This window comes from Haliotis cracherodii, unplaced genomic scaffold (genome assembly GCF_022045235.1).
Source record: "Haliotis cracherodii isolate W230 unplaced genomic scaffold, xgHalCrac1.p SCAF_13, whole genome shotgun sequence".
Lineage (NCBI taxonomy): Eukaryota > Metazoa > Mollusca > Gastropoda > Lepetellida > Haliotidae > Haliotis > Haliotis cracherodii.
Window position 1 is genome coordinate 4815982 of NW_027266268.1, and position 12024 is coordinate 4828005.

A 12024-nucleotide genomic window follows, 5' to 3' on the forward strand; every position below is an offset into this window, starting at 1 on the left:
CATGCATTACCATGTATGGAAAATAAGAATCACTGTAGAAGTACTCACAGTCAGGCATCACTATATGTGTTCTGTGAACACTATTTGGATCAGGTGGGACAGGAATGCGTGTTTCACAATTGCCCTATTGCCCAATCTTACTAATAACATGAAGCATGAAGTCAGAAATACACACTGTGTAAAACACTCAACCATTCACCGAGCGCAGTCATAAAAATCACCTATTTCTACAGATAACACCAATGTAGTCTCACATATTCACCCTGGGCTCAAGTGCGCTCATACAAATAACACAGCATCCATGAAGACAACCATGTAGTTAAAGTGACTCTATTTCCTGCGCCGTTGGAGTAGGTGAATGGGTTGTACATTGGCCAAAGTCGCCCTGAATGCGTACAGAATGTGATGTCTGGGTTCGGATCCGAGGTTCGCCCCGATTACGATTCTTGGACTGCCAGCGTCAAACCTGTGTGTTCCTATGTTTGTTGTTTTACGCCGCATTCAGCAATAATACAGCTATATGACGGCGGTCTGTAAATAATCGAGTCTAGAAAAGACAATCCAGTGATTGACATCATGAGCAACGATCTACGCATGAGAGAAAGAGAGAGGAGAGAGAGAGGGAGAGAGAGAGAGAGAGAGAGAGAGTGGAACGTGTTTTGTCGCTTATATGAAGTTAATGTCAGTAAAAGGTTAAGTAAATGTGAGAGGGAGGATGCTTGATAGTAAAAATGGCAAAAGATTTATATGATTTAACACTGTTTTTTAGCCGTCCGTGAATGCCATTCTTGCAAAATGGCCGGAACTGTGCTAAAGGCGGTGCAAAACCCTTCTCACCCTCAATGTAACGGTTGCATGCACACATTCAACTAAACCCCAGATTCTTATTTTCTTGTCTGATTCCCAAACAAAAGGTCACCACGACCGACGGTACACTAAACGAATATCAGTGTTTAGTTTAGATGAAGAAGGCACTGCCGGGCCAACACGGCAAATAATCCCAGCACTAAATATTGCAAATACGTACGGATAAGCGTCCCGTCTAGAGCCCCACTTTGATTGATAGGTTGAGTTTGCTGACTAACAAGCAAAGCAGGGCTCTGCTCCAAGAAACAAACCCACCAAGCCTGGCTCTGCAGTTGCTCGCTAGAAGGGTCGACAATGAAGGTGAGCTCGAAATGAACTGGGCATCCACTTCGTTTTAAAGCTTTGTTAAGTATTACTAACATAGAAATCCTAATCAGTGTGAGTTATATAGAATGTCCATTGTTTTGCTGTTGATGTCTGTTGTCACGTGGTTGACTTTAATTCTGTTCAGTTAAACTGTGCTATTCAAGAATGTTTTAAGACCTTTTTGTGAAAATGTTCGGGAAAATTGTGTTCTTATGTTAGTGTGTATATCACTCATTATCATTCGTTAAAATAATTTATCAATATCACCAACGTAATGTATGTATAATAAATAACGTTTTAACGTCTTGCAGAATTAGTGTGAATATATGTTTTGGGTATTCTTCATTGTTTTGTTGTGCTGCTAAATAACAATATGCCTTTGGAGTAAAAAACTAAGCTTTTGTAAACCCAACACAGATGATGTACAGAGCGTTGTTGTGTCTGGCCCTAGTCGTGGGTTCTGTATCTGCCATGGAAAGCTGGTTCAGCGACAACAAGATGACAGAATGCGGCGACTTCCAAATCCAAACCAAGGGCAGGTGGGAACGACAGATTAGAGTTTCAATTTCCATAGTCGTACATTTATAATAACTACAGCGTGTTAGTACCAGAACGCCTTGTGTGTCAGGCTGCTGTGGGAGAAAAGAATGAAGTGATGCACGTGTTAGACGCTTACCACTCTTGAGAAACCCGCGAGCACTGGTATGGTGCTGCCAAACCATGGGTGATAGTTAGAAGGAATGTGGGATTCGAACCCACGATAATACGGTACCGGCACAAAATATGAGACACACATCTGCCACTCTTAGACAACTGAGCCACTCGTGCACTGGTCTTGCGTTGATATAATTGTACATTTATAACGTCATGCTATTTTAATAAAAGCGAAATTTTATTTTACCGCCTCGGGTGGTTATCCAAAGAAATACTACCGGATGGGGAAAGGTTTGGTTTACATACCCGTACCAGGATACGCTGGTGCTGATCAGATTTTGGTCTTTGGTTTGTCAACACGATCTTTGTGCTCGTGGAATACAGCAAAATAGTTATAGCCTCCGGCCTGCGTCACTTTGGGCGTTCCTCTTAAGGTAATCAGAACTTATCTTCTCTTATTTTGTTCAAATGAACAATTTACTTGCCTTTTCATGTATTTGTTACGGTGCCACTGGTGGGTAGGATATGATCATCGTTTCGCGAACACCTTGTCTCGTCACACGTGATAGTAATTTAGGAACGCATGCCTATGATGTAGTGGGAATCGTGCTTTCAGTCGCCTCTGACAACCATGAGCTACTGGGAACATTCTGGTACCTAGGGTCCCCATGCTGTCAGAGTTGCAGTACCCATTATATCCATAGAAAACAAATCAGTTAAAAAAGAATTTTGTCAGAGTGAAAATATTTTAGCAGAGAAAAACCGTTTCCGCCTCAAGACTAAATCTTGGTTACATCAAGTCATTTTTCTTGTATATGTGGGATTTTGTTTATTTTAGGTCCGGTGGTTTAATGTGTGAGTTAATAAACATAATCTAATGTGACGCCTGACTCCATAATTTTGTTTTCTCGCAGGCTCTCCAGCAAACCCATGACTGATGTTGACACGCGTCAACTTCTGGCTGACATCAAAGCTTTCGACACCAACAAAGATGGCTACGTCACTTCCGCCGAAACGAGGGACCCAACTGTTGCAGCTACCTTCGACAGTGACCTTAACCGTAAGTATTTGTTCAAAACAGGTTATTCAGAATCACATTACGACCTTGCGTGATCACTACTTTTGCTACATTGGCTTGACATCTTACCCGACGGTATAGTGGGAACACATTGCAGTCTCTGGAGCTACTCAAGAAGCGTTATACGTAATATTTCCAATCCCCAAATAGCAAAGATCTTGTGGGCTCACCTGCCATAACTCACAGTGCAGAGTTAGTCCCCTTTGCTGTGCAAGGATCAGCCGATCGTTCTTTTACATTCCGCATTCACTCTGATGATGAGACAGCAATACATCCGTTTGTGTATTAATGTGTGGGATGGGCATCTACAGCCTGCGTGACATAAATGTTACACGCCGTCATATGAAATGAAGTTAAAACCAAATTACTCACCTAATATTCTACAATGAGGTGCACAAGGATGAGACATTAATCTGCGGTGCATGAATGTGTATCAAGTACCGATCAAGCACTTCATCAAAATCTTTCTGTTTCATATACCATAATATATCCAAATATCGATGTCATGGAACATAAACCGAATAATGTCACACTCGGAATAACCACAGATCATGGTTTGCTCTGTATGAAATCCTGATATTGACGATACCTTTTTGTCCACATTATGAGCATTTTATTGGTGAATGAATATGAACGATATGAATACATTTTATACATGAGGTATACAATCAGTCTTACAGGAGGCCTCGTCGTACTGATTTTATGAGCGCCTCATTCGGTTTGTCGACGGTCTTTTTTTAAAATAACGCGGTGTTCTCAATAAATATTAAATTGCCCCATATCTTTAATAACGTCCTGTCTGGATTTGGTTTGGTTTGGTTTGTCGTTTAACGCCGCACTCAGCAATATTCCAGCTATATGAGGCGGTATCTAAATAACCGTGTCTGGACCAGACAACCTAGTGATTAATATCATGAGCATCGATCCACGCAATTGGGATATGATGACATGCATCAACCAAGTCAGCGAGCCTGATCACCCGATCCCGTTAGTCGCCTCTTACGACAACAATAGTCGCCTTTTACGGCAAGCATGGGTTGTTGAAGACCTATTTTACCCCGGATCTTCACGCGTCTCCTGTCTATAATTGATTTACCTCCGTTCGTATATCGGTTGATTAGAGACATTGTTAACATTGAAACCTGTTCACATTTGTTTAATGTGTCAATTGCAAAATGTGTGTTCGGCGGATTTGTAATGAAAATAATAAAGGAACATGTTTAGGTAATTGTATTGTAGCAATTATTAGAACGTCGTCAGGGATTGACAAATACGCTGGCCCACATAAAACGTGGCAGTAAATCAGAACAACGAATTATAAACAAAGGGTAGGTCGAATTTATTTGTGGAAAATATGAAGCATATGCCCACGAGCGACGCATCCTTGCACAGCAAAGGGGCACAACTCTGCTCTGCGAATTATGGCAGCTGAAACCAGATGACCTTTTACAATACAAATACAATCATAGACGAATATTTATGTATAACGATACAATTAATATATGGATATGTATTTCTTTTGTCTATTTATATTTTTCTTGTGCCGGTGATGTGTCTGCGACAATGTACTGATAACTTTTGTAGAACATGTGTCCAACTCTGACGATATCGTATGTTCTTGTCTTTGGCAGTTAACGCTGAGGTCGATCGTTGCACCTACATTTCGTAGTTCTTGTCGTTTACAGTTACCGGTTTGGTCGATCGTTGCACCTGCATTTCTTACGTTCTTGTCTTGAGCAGCTGAGGCTTTGGTTTATCGTTACACCCACACCTCGTAGTTAACGCTCGTGGTTAACACTTTGATCGATCGTCACACCTACATTTCCTATGTTGTTCTCCTGAGCAGATATTGCTTTCGTCGACTGTAACACCTACATTTCCTATGTTGTTCTCCTGAGCAGCTAATGCTTTTATCGATCGTAACACCTACATTTCCTATGTTGTTCTCCTGAGCAGCTTATGCTTTTATCGACTGTAACACCTACGTTTTGTAGGTTGTTCTCCTGAGCAGCTTATGCTTTTATCGATTGTAACACCTACATTTCGTATGTTGTTCTCCTGAGCAGCTAATGCTTTCGTCGATTGTAACACCTACATTTCGTATGTTATTCTCCTGAGCAGCTAATGCTTTGGTCGACTGTAACACCTACATTTCGTATGTTGTTCTCCTGTGCAGCTAATGCTTTCGTCGATTGTAACACCTACATTTCGTATGTTTTTTTGTCGTGTGCAGTTACCGCTGGAGTCGATCGTTGCACCTTCGTGATGATTGCGAAGAAGCGATATGACATCAGCACAGGTGTTGCAGCCCGCCTCTTCGACCTTCAGGACTCCAACAATGACCTCATGATAACCGTAGCGGACCAGGACGCGGCTGCCTTCAAATTGTTGGATAAGGATGGTGGGTTCACGATAACTTGGCAAATATTGATGTACCAAAGTTTCCCATAGACATCCACTCTCTACATTTTACAGTCACATTGTTTAAGGGGCACGGATGATTCAGTCGCCTGATGCAACGAAGTTCACTGAATAGACTTGCATCTCGTTGGCATGCAAGAATTACATGATTATTGGTTCGAATCCCAGATTCTTAGCTTACCTCTGCTGATGGATTTCATCCAAAAGCATCAACAGTGTTTTGAACTTCGAACATAACGAAACAACAAAACGTATTTATTTGCTCTTTGAATTTTCTTTAAAATGGAATACATAAAATATATAATTCATATTAGTTGGTTATACTGGCGTTTGTTTGTGGCCTTCAGTTTTCGCCATTTGACGGAACACCCAGCCAGAAACACACATTACACTGCCAGCTCCTCCAGCTCGACACAAACATCCAGCAAGCAGAAACACACATAGCACCGCCAGCTCCTCCAGCTCGACACAAACATCCAGCCAGAAACACACATAACACTGCCAGCTCCTCCAGCTCGACACACACATCCAGCTGGCAGAAACACACATAACACTGCCAGCTCCTCCAGCTCGACACACACATCCAGCAAGCAGAAACACACATAACACCGCCAGCTCCCCCAGCTCGACACACACATCCAGCAAGCAGAAACACACATAGCACCACCAGCTCCTCCAGCTCGACACACACATCCAGCAAGCAGAAACACACATAACACCACCAGCTCCTCCAGCTCGACACAAACATCCAGCAAGCAGAAACACACATAACACCGCCAGCTCCTCCAGCTCGACACAAACATCCAGCAAGCAGAAACACACATAACACCGCCAGCTCCTCCAGCTCGACACACACATCCAGCAAGCAGAAACACACATAACACCGCCAGCTCCTCCAGCTCGACACAAACATCCAGCAAACAGAAACACACATAACACCGCCAGCTCCTCCAGCTCGACACACACATCCAGCAGCCAGAAACACACATAGCACCGCCAGCTCCTCCAGCTCGACACAAACATCCAGCAAGCAGAAACACACATAACACCGCCAGCTCCTCCAGCTCGACACAAACATCCAGCAAGCAGAAACACACATAACACCGCCAGCTCCTCCAGCTCGACACAAACATCCAGCAAGCAGAAACACACATAACACCGCCAGCTCCTCCAGCTCGACACAAACATCCAGCAAGCAGAAACACACATAACACCGCCAGCTCCTCCAGCTCGACACAAACATCCAGCAAGCAGAAACACACATAGCACCGCCAGCTCCTCCAGCTCGACACAAACATCCAGCAAGCAGAAACACACATAACACCGCCAGCTCCTCCAGCTCGACACAAACATCCAGCAAGCAGAAACACACATAACACCACCAGCTCCTCCAGCTCGACACAAACATCCAGCAAGCAGAAACACACATAACACCACCAGCTCCTCCAGCTCGACACAAACATCCAGCAAGCAGAAACACACATAACACCGCCAGCTCCTCCAGCTCGACACACACATCCAGCCAGAAACACACATAACACCGCCAGCTCCTCCAGCTCGACACAAACATCCAGCAAGCAGAAACACACATAACACCACCAGCTCCTCCAGCTCGACACAAACATCCAGCAAGCAGAAACACACATAACACCACCAGCTCCTCCAGCTCGACACAAACATCCAGCAAGCAGAAACACACATAACACCGCCAGCTCCTCCAGCTCGACACACACATCCAGCCAGAAACACACATAACACAGTCAGCTCCTCCAGCCTGACACACACATCCAGCAAGCAGAAACACACATAACACCACCAGCTCCTCCAGCTCGACACAAACATCCAGCAAGCAGAAACACACATAACACCGCCAGCTCCTCAAGCTCGACACAAACATCCAGCAAGCAGAAACACACATAACACCACCAGCTCCTCCAGCTCGACACAAACATCCAGCAAGCAGAAACACACATAACACTGCCAGTTCCTCAAGCTCGACACAAACATCCAGCAAGCAGAAACACACATAACACCGCCAGCTCCTCCAGCTCGACACACACATCCAGCAAGCAGAAACACACATAACACCGCCAGCTCCTCCAGCTCGACACACACATCCTGCAAGCAGAAACACACATAGCACCGCCAGCTCCTCCAGCTCGACACACACATCCAGCAAGCAGAAACACACATAACACCGCCAGCTCCTCCAGCTCGACACAAACATCCAGCAAGCAGAAACACACATAACACCGCCAACTCCTCAAGCTCGACACACACATCCAGCAAGCAGAAACACACATAACACCGCCAGCTCCTCCAGCTCGACACAAACATCCTGCAAGCAGAAACACACATAACACCGCCAGCTCCTCCAGCTCGACACACACATCCAGCAAGCAGAAACACACATAACACCTCCAGCTCCTCCAGCTCGACACACACATCCAGCAAGCAGAAACACACATAACACCGCCAGCTCCTCCAGCTCGACACAAACATCCAGCAAGCAGAAACACACATAGCACCACCAGCTCCTCCAGCTCGACACAAACATCCAGCAAGCAGAAACACACATAACACCGCCAACTCCTCAAGCTCGACACAAACATCCAGCTAGCAGAAACACACATAGCACCGTCAGCTCCTCCAGCTCGACACACACATCCAGCAAGCAGAAACACACATAGCACCGCCAGCTCCTCCAGCTCGACACAAACATCCAGCAAGCAGAAACACACATAACACCGTCAGCTCCTCCAGCTCGACACACACATCCAGCAAGCAGAAACACACATAACACCGCCAGCTCCTCCAGCTCGACACACACATCCAGCAAGCAGAAACACACATAACACCGTCAGCTCCTCCAGCTCGACACAAACATCCAGCAAGCAGAAACACACATAACACCGCCAGCTCCTCCAGCTCGACACAAACATCCAGCAAGCAGAAACACACATAACACCGCCAGCTCCTCCAGCTCGACACAAACATCCAGCAAGCAGAAACACACATAACACTGCCAGCTCCTCCAGCTCGACACACACATCCAGCAAGCAGAAACACACATAACACTGCCAGCTCCTCCAGCTCGACACACACATCCAGCAAGCAGAAACACACATAACACTGCCAGCTCCTCCAGCTCGACACACACATCCAGCAAGCAGAAACACACATAGCACCGCCAGCTCCTCCAGCTCGACACAAACATCCAGCAGCCAGAAACACACATAACACCGCCAGCTCCTCCAGCTCGACACAAACATCCAGCAAGCAGAAACACACATAACACCGCCAGCTCCTCCAGCTCGACACAAACATCCAGCAAGCAGATAAGGAATGTGTAAATGCAAGATTGATGAGACGTCAGCACGCAATAAAGTGTATTTGTTTGCCTGCAGGTGATGGCCAAGTATCTGTATGTGAAGCCTTCCAGGGATTCATGGCCAGCCTGGAGGATTTGGAAAACAAGGTCTACACCACGGAGGTATTTCATGATGCGTTGTCCAGCAATATTTTACCTTTGCTGCGACATTGTATTTTGTACTGCTCCGCATTTACTTTCCCGCATCCGATGATACCTAATGCGTAACTAGGCCTGACGTTTTCATCAGGTTCTAAGGTAAATGGTTTGGTAACAAATGAGGTATAACATGTCCATGATTCTATGAAGTTTGCATTCTGAAAAGAGCTTGTAGCTGTCGGTACAAAATCAGCACCAGACTTCAGTAGAACGTGATGAAGGCTTGAATCCTAGCTATGTGTTAGCGATCAGTAGATGTCGGGTAGTAAAGCGGCGCAATACATGGCTACTATTTCCCATCTAACTTTTAGCCCTGGACATAGTCATGCTTCAATAAACTTAAGAAAAAGTACGACCTTACATATCTCTCTGTAAGTGTTATATACAATTAGCAAACGAAAACGAGAATTACTGGAAAGCCCACTGTTTCTGTTTCCACAGCTGAAGTATTCCAACATCGCCTACAAGTACAGGAAACCCCCTCACACATCCTAATCCGCAATGTTCGTCATTGCAACAAAGGGGTCGACGGTCACGTGACCGCAAGGACGCTAAATGTAATGCTTTGTTAATAAAGTGATACATACTCATCTGTTGCTTGGACTTGTCCTATTGCCTTGATGTACATACGCATACATGTATATGGCTCAGTCATCAAAGTCGCCGCCATTCGCTTTACAAAGGTGCGTTCCTATGCGTACCAGGAACCTATGACGGGAGTCCCAGATTGTCCCTAATTTGGGGCTGATAAACACAATGTCCATGTTCGTGGCTTCAACCCTGCATCACTTTAGACTTCCTCCCTCTGATCGAGCTCGCACGCCGTGATATGATAGAATAATGTTCAAAAGCGGCCTTAAACCGATCTCGTTCACTCTTCTGAACTCAACAATCATAAAACACAAAATACCTACCTTCGCGTTTCATCTTATTTTTTAAAGGTGAAAACTACTTGCAACACAGTGATGCACCTGAACCTTTCAGAAAGTTTGATCTCCACTATGTTATTGTTTTCGAAATGGTCACTTTAATCACCACATATCAAGTAGATGACCGTACACAATAAAAGTTATGTCCAATAAACTTGAGGTGAGGTGAAATTAGGTTTAACGTCGCGTCCAAGATTATTGCACTTATATAGCGACGTGCATGCACGTGTGTGTGTGTTTGTGTGTGGCTGCTTGTACTAGTTCGGACTGATGCCGATTTATAGTGCTAGCACACTGAGATACCATGCCGAAGTTTAACATGAATACCCCACTCAGACACAGTATACTCCGAGCCGACGCGGCCTTGTTTTAGCCCCTTAGTGCCGAGCGCCAGAGGGTAACAACAAGTACCATCTTTTAGCGTCTTTTGGTATGACGCGGCCGGGGATCGAACCCCGGGCCTTCCGCTCTCCGGGCGGACGCTCTACCACTAGACCACGGAGGCGGTCCCAATAAACTTGAACAAGTGAAGGGTGGTGGGCAAGCATAGTGGATAAAGCGTCGCCTGGTTCGTCTCGTTGAAGATTCTGGTTCGATTACTTACTTAGGTACAAAATGTCAGACCCATCTCCCATGACGCAACGCTACCCACGCCATGATTTTGCCAAAAGCGGCGTAAAGCATCACTCAATAACTTACCCTTCACTCGGGAGATCTTCTTGTCATCATCCCAAAAGCGGTATCATTTAAATCAACCTGTGTGTAAACACAAAATATCTTGACTTTTAACTTCCTTCTCTATCCTTAGAGGGGCGGTCTGGTAGCCTAGTGGTTAAAGCGTTCGCTCGACACGCCGAAGACCCGGGTTCGATTCCCGACATGGGTACAAATGTGTGAAGCCCATTTCTGGTGTCCCCCGCCGTGATATTGCTGGAATATTGCTAAAAGCGGCGTAAAACTAGACTCACTCGCTATCCTTAGCTCCGTGTTCCATGTAACATGCGTTATAATAATTGCGTTAACCGTGCGATTACCGTAAAAAAAACACAAATAAAAAATAGAAAGGTCAAGGTCGCTTCAGGGAGTCGCCCACGTGGTTGGACGTGAAACACGCATAAAGCATAACATAACATAAAAACTCTAGTGTGTGAGTTGGGTTTAACGCCATTTTTAACAGTATTCCAGTTATATGGCGGTCTGTAAATAATCGAGTCTGGACCAGACAATCTCAGGCAACTGAGATCGACGACATGCATCAACCAAGTCAGCGAGCCTGACCACCCGATCCCGTTTGTCGCCTCTTACGACCAGCATAGTTGCCTTGTACGGCAAGCATGGGTTGCTATTCTATCCTGGATTAGTCCGTAATTTGCCGTGTTGGTCCGGCAGTGCCTTCTACATCTAAACTAAACACTGATATGCATGGTCATGGTGACCTTTTATTCGGGAATCAGACAAGAAAATAGAATCTGGGGTTTAATTAAATGTGTGAATGCAACCGTTACATTGAGGGCGAGAAGGGTTTTGCACCGCCTTTAGCACAATTCCGGCCGTTTTGCAAGAATGGGATTCACGCACGGCTAAAAAACAGTGTTAAATCAATTAAATCTTTTGCCATTTTAACTATCAAGCAGCCTCTCTCTTTCTCTCTCTTGCGTAGATCGATGCTCATGATGTCAATCACTCCATTGTCTTTTCTAGACTAGATTATTTACAGACCGCCGTCATATGGCTCGAATGTTGCTGAGTGCGGCGTTAAACAACAAACATAGGAACACACAGGTTTGGCGCTGACAGTCCAAGAATCGTAATCGGGGCGAACCTCGGATCCGAAACCAGACATCACATTCTGTACGCATTCAGGGCGACTTTGGCCAATGTACAACCCATTCACCTACTCCAACGGCGCAGGAGATACTGTTTCTTTATCTTAACCCTTGAGACGTGGACGGCTTTTAATCTGGATATTATGTACACTAGGGATACTTTGTCCTGACCCCCACACACCCCTCCCCCATTCACCCCCTAATTCTAGAAGCTGCAAGTCATTTAGAGCGCCAGAGATCACAAGATCAACTAGACTTAGTACTAGAGGATTTCATCAAGAAAGAACTGAAGTTGGACAGCGACAATACGCACTGCCAAAGGGTCCATCGCATTAGGAGATACCTGGGGAGGATGTCAAGCCACGTCACGTGATCTCCGTTTTCGTCTACAGGATGGAACGGGACGCAGTAAGG

General features: G+C 45.2%; 1 protein-coding gene across 1 annotated transcript; it reads left to right on the forward strand.

Moving 5' to 3' along the window:
* Positions 1 to 1590: 1590 nt before the first annotated feature.
* Positions 1591 to 9379, forward strand: LOC139458765 (uncharacterized). The gene is made up of 5 exons (XM_071240179.1): positions 1591 to 1712; positions 2742 to 2887; positions 5139 to 5306; positions 8734 to 8819; positions 9297 to 9379. The coding sequence occupies exons 1-5, from the start codon at positions 1591 to 1593 to the stop codon at positions 9348 to 9350; spliced, it is 576 nt and encodes a 191-aa protein (XP_071096280.1). The 3' UTR covers positions 9351 to 9379.
* The last annotated feature ends 2645 nt before the right edge of the window (positions 9380 to 12024 follow it).

Excerpts from the sequence above, each read along its gene's own strand:
- LOC139458765 (XM_071240179.1), top strand. The coding sequence starts at position 1,591 with ATGATGTACAGAGCGTTGTTGTGTCTGGCCCTAGTCGTGGGTTCTGTA. Across the intron at positions 1,713-2,741 it reads CAAATCCAAACCAAGGGCAG|GCTCTCCAGCAAACCCATGA; the intron begins GTGGGAACGACA and ends GTTTTCTCGCAG. Across the intron at positions 5,307-8,733 it reads CAAATTGTTGGATAAGGATG|GTGATGGCCAAGTATCTGTA; the intron begins GTGGGTTCACGA and ends GTTTGCCTGCAG.